This window comes from Emys orbicularis, chromosome 12 (assembly GCF_028017835.1).
Source record: "Emys orbicularis isolate rEmyOrb1 chromosome 12, rEmyOrb1.hap1, whole genome shotgun sequence".
Classification (NCBI taxonomy): domain Eukaryota; kingdom Metazoa; phylum Chordata; order Testudines; family Emydidae; genus Emys; species Emys orbicularis.
In genome coordinates, this window is record NC_088694.1 from 35,735,518 (window position 1) to 35,746,435 (window position 10,918).

General features: G+C 43.2%; 2 protein-coding genes across 2 annotated transcripts; one reads left to right on the forward strand and one right to left on the reverse strand.

The window, feature by feature from the left end:
- The first annotated feature begins 1,544 nt into the window (after positions 1-1,544).
- On the forward strand, positions 1,545-2,477 carry LOC135886698 (olfactory receptor 9S13-like). Its single transcript, XM_065414487.1, has one exon. It carries the CDS (start codon positions 1,545-1,547, stop codon positions 2,475-2,477), a length of 933 nt encoding a protein of 310 aa, XP_065270559.1.
- A 6,418-nt stretch (positions 2,478-8,895) lies between these two features.
- On the reverse strand, positions 8,896-9,870 carry LOC135886059 (olfactory receptor 5J3-like). The gene has a single exon (XM_065413948.1). The coding sequence runs from the start codon at positions 9,868-9,870 to the stop codon at positions 8,896-8,898; it is 975 nt and encodes a 324-aa protein (XP_065270020.1).
- Between the last annotated feature and the right edge of the window lie 1,048 nt (positions 9,871-10,918).

The window sequence follows — 10,918 nt, forward strand, 5'->3', positions numbered from 1 at the left end:
CAATCCAAAGCAGAGCAGACTGACACATGTTCACTTTCATCATCTGAGTCAGATGCCACCAACAGAAGGTCGATTTTCTTTTTTGGTGGTTCAGGTTCTGTAGTTCCTGAATCGGAGTGTTGCTCTTTTAAGACTTCTGAAAGCATGCTCCACTCCTCGTCCCTCGCAGATTTTGGAAGCACTTCAGAGTCTAAAACCTTGGGTTGAGTGCTGTAGCTATCTTTAGAATTCTCACATTGGTAGCTTCTTTGCTTTTTGTCAAATCTGCTGTGAAAGTGTTCTTAAAACAAACAACATGCTGGGTCATCATACGAGACTGCTATAACATGAAATATATGGCAGAATGCGGGTAAAACAGAGCAGGAGACATACTATTCTCCCCCAAGGAGTTCAGTCACAAATTTAATTAACACATTATTTTTGTAACGAATGTCATCAGGAGGGAAGCATGTCCTCTGGAATGATGGATGAGGCATGAAGGGGCATACAACTGTTTAGCATATCTGGCACGTAAATACCTTGCAATGCTGGCTACAAAATTCCCATGCGAACGCCTGCTCTCACTTTCAGGTGACATTGTAAATAAGAAGCCAGCAGCATTATCTCCCATAAACAAACTTGTTTGTCTTAGTGACTGGCTAAACAAAAAGTAGGACTGAGTGAAAGCGTAGGTTCTAATGTTTTACATTGTTTTATTTTTGAGTGCAGTTACGTGACAAAAAAAAATCTACATTTGTAAGTTGCACTTTCACAATAAAGAGATTACATTACGGTATTGTATGAGATGAATAGAAAAATACTGTTTCTTTTGTTTATCATATTTACAGTGCAAATATTTTAATAAAAATAATAATATAAAGTGAGCACTCTACACTTTGTATTCTGTCTTGTAATTGAAATCAATATATTTGAAAATGTAGAAAAACATCCAAGACTATTTAATAAATTTCAATTGGTATTCTATTGTTTCTCACTGTGATTAAAACTGCAATTAATTGTGATTAATTTTTAAAATCGTGATTAATTTTTGAGTTAATTGTGTGAATTAACTGTGATTAATCGACAGCCCTACTATCTATCTATCTATCTATCTATCTATCTATCTATCTATCTATCTATCTATCTATCTATCACACACGTTTTTTCTCTGTCTTCTCTTTCTAATCTCTTTCACTAGTTCCTCTCACTTCTCTCTTTTTCCTAGCTATTTTTATGTAATATATTTATTTAGGTCTACATTTTTATGATGGTTTTCCTGGCTTGCTGAAGTTCTCTCACTAATTCTCTACCTTCTTTCAACTTTCAGGACCAGTCTATTTCCAGCATGATAAACTACACATATGGATGTTTGATGTGACACCTGTTGCAAGCAAGAGTAATTCTTATGTATTGTCTTCTCTGTCCCATGTCCAGAGTTGGAATGGATCGTTCCACTGCATGTGTCCACTGATAGCTAGTGTATACCAACATGGTGATTTGAGCTCATTGAGGAAACAACATTCTCTCCAAATTGTCTCTTCTTTCCTCCATATACAAAAAGAGCCATGGAAAACCACACAACGGTGGCTGAGTTTATCCTGGTGGGGTTCGGAGGCCATCCCGAACTGCAAGTCTTCCTCTCTGTCCTCTTCTTGGTTCTGTACACGGTCACCCTGGTGGGGAATGTCGGCATGATCACCATCATCAGCGCTGACTCCAGGCTCCACACCCCCATGTACTTCTTCCTGAAGAACCTGTCCTTCCTGGACCTCTGCTACTCCTCCGTCATTGCCCCCAAAGCCCTGTTATGCTTCTCAACAGGGCAAAAAGCCATTTCCTACAATGGCTGTGCTGCCCAAATCTTCTTCTTTTCTCTCTTTGGGACCACCGAGACGTTCATCCTGGCTGTGATGGCTTATGACCGCTTTGCCGCCATCTGCAACCCACTGTGCTATCCAATCACAATGTCCAAGAGGGCTTGTGTTTGCCTAGTGGGGGTCTCCTATCTCTCAGGTTGCCTCAACTGCAGCATCCAGACAGGCTTTACATTCAGCTTGTCTTTCTGCGGGCCGGGGAAAATCGATCACTTCTTCTGCGATGTCCCCGCAGTGATGCAAGCCTCCTGCTCTGACACCTTTGCCAATGAAATGGCAATGCTGGCCATATGCGGTTTCATCATAGTGAGCACTGGCCTGGTCATCCTTATCTCCTACGGTTTCATCATCACCACCGTCATGCGGATACCCTCTGCTGAGGGAAGACGCAAAGCCTTCTCCACTTGTGCCACCCACCTGGTGACTGTGAGCTTGTTCTATGGAACAATCTTCTTTATGTATGCCCAGCCTGGAGCCATACCCTCCCCAGATCAAAGCAAAGTGGTTTCTGTGTTCTATACGATTGTCATCCCCATGCTGAACCCTTTGATCTACAGCCTGAGGAACAAGGAGGTGAAAGAGGCCCTGAGAAGACAACTAACAAAGAAAGGCTTTTTCCACTGAGCTCCCTGAAGGATCAAGGCTATTGAAGAATGGACAGGTATTTGGGATGGATGACAGTGGACGCCAAAGACAGTGGAATTCCAGCAAGGCTGTAACATGGAACAATGATCTCAGCTGGTGAATATTATGGGGAAAGTCAGGGACTTTCGAAGGAGCCTAAGGGCATTAGACCCCCAGCTGAACATCTAACTCCCTTTGACTCCTTTGAAAATCCCAGACAAAATGTAGGGGTGATGAATCGGAGGCCCACCTCTATATCCCTTGGAAGAGGAGCTCTCTCAAACATGGTGATGGATGTTTTTGTGGTGAAGATGCTGAACTATGACTTGGGAGATCTGGAATCTATTTCTAGCTCCTTGTTGACTCTGGGCAGTCTGCTTAGGCTGAAATACTGATGGATTTGGGTACCCAATTCTCATTGACTTTAATAGGATTTTAGTGTCCAACATGCTTAGGCAGCTTTGAAAATCTTAACCTTAATCCCACTGTTTCTCATGTCCCCATCTGTAAAATGTAGATATTGACACTTTCTTCTCCAGCTCTATCTGGTTACATGGTGAGTTTTTTGGGAGCACAAACTTTCTCTGGTTGTGTGTCTGTGCAGCAGCTGGTAAAATGGGACCCTGAATGTAAGTGGAATCTATAGTCATTGTTAATATGATAACTTTGAACCCTGAATATGCATGGGCAGGGACAGCTGACAGCCAACCCCATGTGAAAAAAGCCAGACTCGTGATTCTACTTTGCATAATTGTTTACCCTTTCCTCTGAACATTGTCAGACTGTACGTACTCCTTTCATGGATGCTAATGTAAAAGTCTAAGAGAAATAAACTATGGGACTTAGGCTCCCAAGTCACTTAGGGCCATATTTTCAAAGGTATTTAGGCACCTAAAGAGGGATTTTGGAAAGCACCTAATCAGAACTGAATCAAATCAAGTTGGATAGAATTGATTATGATGCTTAAGGGAGAAAATCCACAAAATGTTTCTCATTCAGAGGCCCAGTTCAACTTCACACGAAACTGATAGTCGTTCCATTGACCTCAGTCAAAAGGCCAGATCCCCAGCTAGTGTCAGTTGCCAAAGATCCATTGAACTCAACTAATTGAAAACCCAGTTGATATGAAGCAGATGTAGCTCCAGTGCAGTGAATGGGGCCAGATTCCCAGCTGGTGTAAATCATTTCAGCCCCGTTGCAGTCAATGGGGCAAGCTATCAAGCTGGTGTACATCATCATACCTCCATTGAGTCATTGAATTCAGTGGACATTTGCTGGTTTATACGAGCCTGGCTGTTTCTGTCCCACTCTGTTTAAGTTACACAACCACAGCCTATCTCCTGTGGAACATACAGAATCAGAAAAATCACTTCACACACTGGAATCTCTTCATCTGATAAAGTATCAATTATAGAATCATATAAGTGTAGGACTGGAAAGAACCTCAGTAGGTCATCTAGTTCAGTTCCCTGCACTCAAGGCAGGACTATGTAATAACTAGACTATTCCTTAGAGATGTTTGTCTAACCTGTTCTTTAAAACCTCCGGTGATGGAGATTCCACAACCTCCCTAAGCAATTTGTTCCAGTGCTTAAATACCCTGACAGGAATTTTTTTTCCCCCTAATGTCCTACCTAAACCTCCCTTGCTGCATTTTAAGCCCATTGCTTATTGTCTTATCATCAGAGGTTAATGAAAATATTTTTTTTCTCTCTCCTCCTTGTAACATTTTTTTACATACTTGAAAAGAGTTATGTCCTCCTCCCCCGCCCCTCAGTCTTCTCCAGACTAAACAAATCCTTTTTTTCCTCCAATCTTCCCTCATAGGTCATATTTTCTAGACCTTTACTAATTTTTGTTGCTCTTCTCTGGACTTTCTCTAATTTGTCCACTTTTTTCCTGAAATGTGGCACTAAGAACTGCACATAGTACTCCATCTGAGGCCTTATCTATCTATCTATCTATCTATCTATCTATCTATCTATCTATCTATCTATCTATCTATCTATCTATCTATCTATCTTCTGGAAATTCAGCGGTGATACCCCTTGGTTCACATGGGCATAGACTGAATGCACAATAGTGAAAGTGAAGGCTAGGTGAGTTAGACCCCTATTCCCCTGGTTCATGAATCACTCTGGGGCTTAAGTGTCTGGATGTCCAGAGGAAAGCAGTGGTGCACATGCCCAGAGGCAGAAACATAGGCGCCCAGGGAGCTTTTACTGCAAAAAAACTTAGGTGACAAGTTAGTTCAGGCAGCTCCTGGGTTTCAGTAGCAGCCGAGCAGGGATTTTGTGAATCCCAGTGGGTGGGATTTAGGCCTTCAAATTGGCAGTTGGATGCCAAAGTCGCTTTGAGGATCTACTCTATGGGCAACTAACACTGATTACAATGGGTGTTAGGTACCAAGATGCTGTTGAGAATCCCACTAGGCGTCTAAATAAATCTGGCTCAATAAGACTTGTCAAGGCTGCTTCCCCACTTTGAACTTTAGGGTACAAATGTGGGGGCCTGCATGAAAACTTCTAAGCTTAACTACCAGCTTAGATCTGGTCCGCTGCCACCATCCCAAAGCTAATTCCCTTCCCTGGGTAGCCTTGAGAGACATTCACCAATTCCCTGGTGAATACAGATCCAAACCCCTTGGATCTTAAAACAAGGAGAAATTAACCACCCCCCCTCCTTTCTCCCACCAACTCCTGGTGAATACAGATCCAACCCCCTTGGATCTAAAAACAAGGAAAAATCAATCAGGTTCTTAAAAAGAAGGCTTTTAATTAAAGAAAAAGGTAAAAATCATCTCTGTAAAATCAGGATGGAAAATAACTTTACAGGGTAATCAAACTTAAAGAGCTCAGAGGATTCCCCTCTTGCCTCAGGTTCAAAGTACAGCAAACAGAGATAAACACTCTAGTAAAAGGTACATTTACAAGTTGAGAAAACAAAGTAAAAACTAAGACGCCTTGCCTGGATGTTTACTTACAAGTTTGAAATATGAGAGACTTGTTTAGAAAGATGGGGAGAACCTGGATTGATGTCTGGTCCCTCTCAATCCCAAGAGCGAACAACCCCCAAAACAAAGAGCACAAACAAAAGCCTTCCCCTCCCCAAGGTTTGAAACTATCTTGTCCCCTTATTGGTCCTTTGGGTCAGGTGTCAGCCAGGTTACCTGAGCTTCTTAACCCTTTACAGGTAAAAGGATTTTGGAGTCTCTGGCCAGGAGGGGTTTTATAGTACTGTACACAGGAGAGCTGTTACCCTTCCCTTTATAGTTATGACAAGACTACTCAAATGAGTAAGGACAGATTTTAAAGATATTCAAGTGCCTAACTCCCATTGGAATGTAAAATACCTTTAAAATCTGTCCCTGTGTGCTTCTGTTTAAGAGTAGGAGTTCCACTCTAGGGCTTTAAATATTTTGCAGGAGTAGTGAGAAAGAAAGAAAGAAAGAAAGAAAGAAAGAAAGAAAGAAAGAAAGAAAGAGTTTCGGTTTTGCCATACAGTAATGAAGAGAGGATGTTATTCATATTCTGAAAACAGACAGAATTCATATCCCTTTATAATTTGATATTTATTTTTAAAAATTGGTACATTTTGAGACTCATTAAGCATATTTACCTGAGAATGATATTCAATAATTAACATTTGGGATTTCCATGGTAAACAATCACAGTGAGTCTGATACAGCAACCCATAGTCCACGTAAATCTCACTTGAGATCAAGGGGATTTTATCCTCTAAAAAGCCTGCAGAATTGGGCCATCTTCTGATCTGAGAAGAGAATGATTCACTTTGCATGAAATACTTAATTATTTGGGCCAGAAAAGAATGAGAATGACTCTGCAGCCCGATTGTTAGGGCAGTCCTTTAGCAGATAGGACAATCAGGTCCAAGTCCCTGCTCCAGTAAATGGTTAATTGTTCTTTACAAAGCAGAACTTCCCAAGATCAGACAGAGAGAGCTGTTGCCCAGATGTTAACACTCTCAGCTAGACTGTGAGAAGTTTCCATTTTGGGGTGTTTGGTTTCTCAGTGCAAAAAAATGGAAATGTTCCATGAAAAGTCTCTTTTCATATTTCTGTGTGAAATGGAGCCTGCACCATGTAGTGTCCCATCTCTGGCTGTTAGGGATATTTGCTAATACCAGTCATGGATGAGCCATATGTCAGTTGTGGCCAAACTGTGGCTAGTGAGCTGCATGAGGCTCTTTTACAGTTAAAGTGTGGCTCACAAAACCACTCATGCCTTCCCCACCCCCTTCTCTACCTACCAGACTGCCAGGATGAGCTTAGGACCTCTGCCTTGCAGCAGGGTGGTGGGGTAGGGGCTTCTGCCCAGCATGGAGAGGGGGTCTTGGGGCACATCTGCCGGGACTCAGGGCTTCAGCCATACTCCTGCTGAAATCCTGAATCATGGCAGACACACCCCAAGACTCCCTATCCACACTGGCAGGTGCCTCCCATGGGCTGAAGTCCTGAGTCCCAGCAGGTGTGCTCCGGCTCTCGAACTTCTGAAGATTGTCGTGTGCGGCTCAGAGGGTCAATAAGTTTGGTTACCCCGTCATACTTCATTGTAGATAGTCTCATTTTACCATCCCCTTCATAAATTTATCAAGATCAGTCATAAAGCAAGTTAGTTTTTTTGTCTCAATTGCTCCCCTTAGAAGGCTGTTCCAGAACTTCACTCCTCTCATGGTTAGAAACCTTCATCTAATTTGAAGTCTAAACTTATTAATGGCCAGTTTATATCCAATTTTCTTGTGACAATATTGGCCCTTAAATAACTCTTCTCCCTCACTGATGTTTATCCCTCTGATGTATTTAGAGAGAGCAATAATAGGTCTCTTCAGCCTTTGTTTTGTAGATATTTGCTTAATATAATCATAATGATAATTAATAATTAATTACCTATTAATAATTCATTTTTTATGGAAGTAATTTATTACTGATTATTCTGAGAATACTTTTAACAAATTATTCTGAAGAAAGAAAGAATTAAAAAAAATCCAAAAATATGTATAATTCAATGCATCTTTTAAATGTTTATTCCATCCAGTCCGATAACTTGAATATATTCTGCTTCACATTTACATTAATTGATTTTCTTAACAAAATACATTTCCCCACTAAAATATTGTTATGGCAGGAATCAATAGGTGGCACTCTTACATTTTTTCTTAGTGTGAAAGCTCTATTCAGTTTTTGAAGAAATGCTCTATTGTTGTTAATTTGATATAATATTTTTTGCAGGGAGCTCTTGCAAATAGCAAGAAAATTTGTTCTTTATCTAGAGGTAATTCTTGGGCAAAGATACTGCATGGGAATTGGGCATTGGTTTGGGGGCTGAGATTTCTAATACCAAGGATTGCCTGTGTGATCTTTCTGACCACCTCTGTTCCATTTATATAGTGTAAATAAAAAATGCGAAACTTTGAATCTGTGCAGCTGGTTTCTCCAAAGGGAAGCCAACCTGCAGAGCTCATCATCTGAGATAGAGAGGGAGAGACAGATGGACAATAGGAGCTGCAGTTGCTCATTTCCTCTGACATCTCAGGACCAAGATGTCTGAGCTGAGTGCTTACAAATCAAGGGAGCCAAAACCAAGAGCCACTTTGGAAAATGTTGGTCATGCTGACTTTCTGTACTATAAAGATACATTCAGGTTACCCCCATGGGTCAGTAATTTAACCCCTTCCTTGAAGTAGATAAAAATTAAAATGTTATTCCCCTCCCACTTCTGTCCAGTATCTATCTATCTATCTATCTATCTATCTATCTATCTATCTATCTATCTATCTATCTATCTATCTATCTATCTATCTATCTATCTATCTATCATTACCTGTTGCCTGATCGTTTGTCTATTTTTTATTTTGGTGTTTTTATTTTGTTGCCCATCACTGTTGTATCTTGCCCGTGGATTTTAAAAGGATACTAAGGGTATGTCTACCCTACCCTCCGGATCGGAGGGTAGTGATCGATCTATCGGGGATCGATTATCGCGTCTAGTGTAGACCTGGATAAATCGATCCCAGATCGCTCTGCTGTCGACTCCGGAACTCCACCACGGCGAGAGGCGGAAGTGGAGTCGACGGGGGAGCGGCGGCCATCGATTCCGCGCAGCAAGGACGCGAAGTAAGTGATTCTAAGTCGATCTAAGATATGTCGACTTCAGCTACGCTATTCTCATAGCTGAAGTTGCGTATCTTAGATCGATTCCCTCCCCCCCCCCAGTGTAGATCAGGCCTAAGAGAGAAAGGCATTCGACTCTCATTGCATATGAATGGATTTGAGCGCCTAGCTCCCTTGGGTCCACTGAAAATTGCTGCTCACCTGTGATAGATTATCATTAGCAAAGCCCCTTGTGAATGTCATCAAATCTTTGGCTCTTCTCCCCCTATGTGTTATAGAAAGCTCTGCTTAGGCTGGGTTCTTTGGGGAGGGAAGGGTGGGAAGATGCCAATCACTGACTGTGACAGGAAGCCTTCTCCTCAATGCCTCTTTAACTTCCTTATTCCTCAGGCTGTAGATCATGGGGTTCACCATGGGAATCACTAGGGTGTACAGCACAGAGACAGCTTTGTCCTGCTGAGCAGAATAACTTGGCTTGGGCCGCAAGTACATGAAGATCAGAGTCCCAAAGAAGATGGAGACGGCTGTGAGGTGAGAGGTGCAGGTGGAGAAGGTCTTGCGCCTGCCCTGAAGGGAGGGGATCCTGAGGATGGCCATGAAGATATACAGGTAAGAGATCAGCGTGGTCAGGAAGCTGCTTACACCGATGACGCAGGCCGAGGCCAGGATGATGGTCTCATTGCTCCGGGTCTCGGTGCAGGAGAGCTTCACCAGGGGTGTGATGTCACAGAAGAAATGGTCGACCTGGTTGGCCCCGCAGAAGGGCAAGCTGAATGTGCAGAGGGTTTGGATTAAGGAGTTCAGGAAGCCGCTGGCATAGGAGCAGGCCAGGAGCCCGGTGCAAACCCCATCAGACATGGTGACCGTGTAGAGCAGCGGCTTGCAGACGGCCACAAAGCGGTCGTAGGCCATGACGGCCAGCAGGCAGCACTCAGTGGTCAGCATGCCGCCGAAGACACAGAACTGCACCGCACACCCCAGAAAGGAGATGGTCCCGTCTCCCGTCACAAAGCTGTTCAGAGCCTTGGGGATGATGGCAGAGGAGTAGCAGAGGTCCACGAAGGAGAGGTGCCTGAGGAAGAGGTACATGGGGGTGTGCAGGCGAGCGTCGAGGTGGATGACCAGCAGGAGGCCGGCGTTCCCCAGCAGGACAGTGACGTAGCTGACCAAGAAAAGCGCGAAGAGCAGGGCTCGCAGCTCTGGGCTTGATGTGAAGCCCAGAAGGATGAACTCCGTCACCATGGTGCTGTTTCCACTGCCCATACTTGGGATCTGATGGGGGGGAAAGGAGAAAGGGAAATATCACAGAGGGGCTCGGAACCTCCATTGCTGGTCCTAGTATCTCCATGTCTTAATGCTGGGGGCCAGACTCTGATCTTAGTTGGGCCAGCAGAATTCCACTGAGTCACTCTGGATTGACACCAGGTTAAATGAGAACAGAATTGGGCCCAAAAGGCCAGGGTCCTATCTTGGAATTAAGCCAGAGGATAGTGTGCACAAGTGAACAAAATGCTCTACTGGGTTTTATCCCCAGCTTTGGTAGTGGCCTGTTGCACGACCTAGGGGAAGTCCTTCCCCTCTCTAAACCTCAGTTTATCCACCTATAAAATGGAGGTAATGGTACTGAACTTCAACCTAAAGTGCTGTGAGATCTGTGGGTGAGAAGGACTCAAGTTTTTGTTAATTTGGCTATGACTCTGGATTTATACTAGGGTTTCTGAGAGGAGAATTTGCCTCCAATGTTTTGAGTTATCTCCTCTCTCAAAGTCAATTGAGTTATTCTGGATTTACCCTGAAGTGCCTGACAGCAAAATCAGGTACTAATAGTCAGAGCCACTTTCGCTTCTGTGAAACCCAATGAAATTGCAACACATTTATTAGGGTGCCAACTTAATTCATGACTACATGAGTGTGAAAGTAGCATTTCTTATCTATCTAATGCACTTACATTACTCGATCACAATGGCATCTAACAACCTGTAATACATTTATCCCCCTCAAATCCCTTTCATACATGGATGCATTATTACCCCTCTTTACAGATAAGGAACCCAGGCAGAGAGAGACTAAGTGACTTGACCAAGGGGCCTGTGACAGAGGAAGGAATTGAACGAGGGGTTTCCAAAGACCCATACTCACTATGCCACCCATCCTCTTACCACCAGCACTTTACTGCTTGAGCTTCCTCAGAGGACAAGCCTCTGTCCCTCAGTTACAGAAAGGCATGAAGCAAGAGCACCGTCAGGCCCAACATGAGGCCAGCTGGGTCTATCAGTGGTCCTCACTGCATGGGCAGTGTAATTGAGGCACA

Excerpts from the sequence above, each read along its gene's own strand:
- LOC135886698 (XM_065414487.1), top strand. The coding sequence starts at position 1,545 with ATGGAAAACCACACAACGGTGGCTGAGTTTATCCTGGTGGGGTTCGGA.
- LOC135886059 (XM_065413948.1), bottom strand. The coding sequence starts at position 9,870 with ATGGGCAGTGGAAACAGCACCATGGTGACGGAGTTCATCCTTCTGGGC.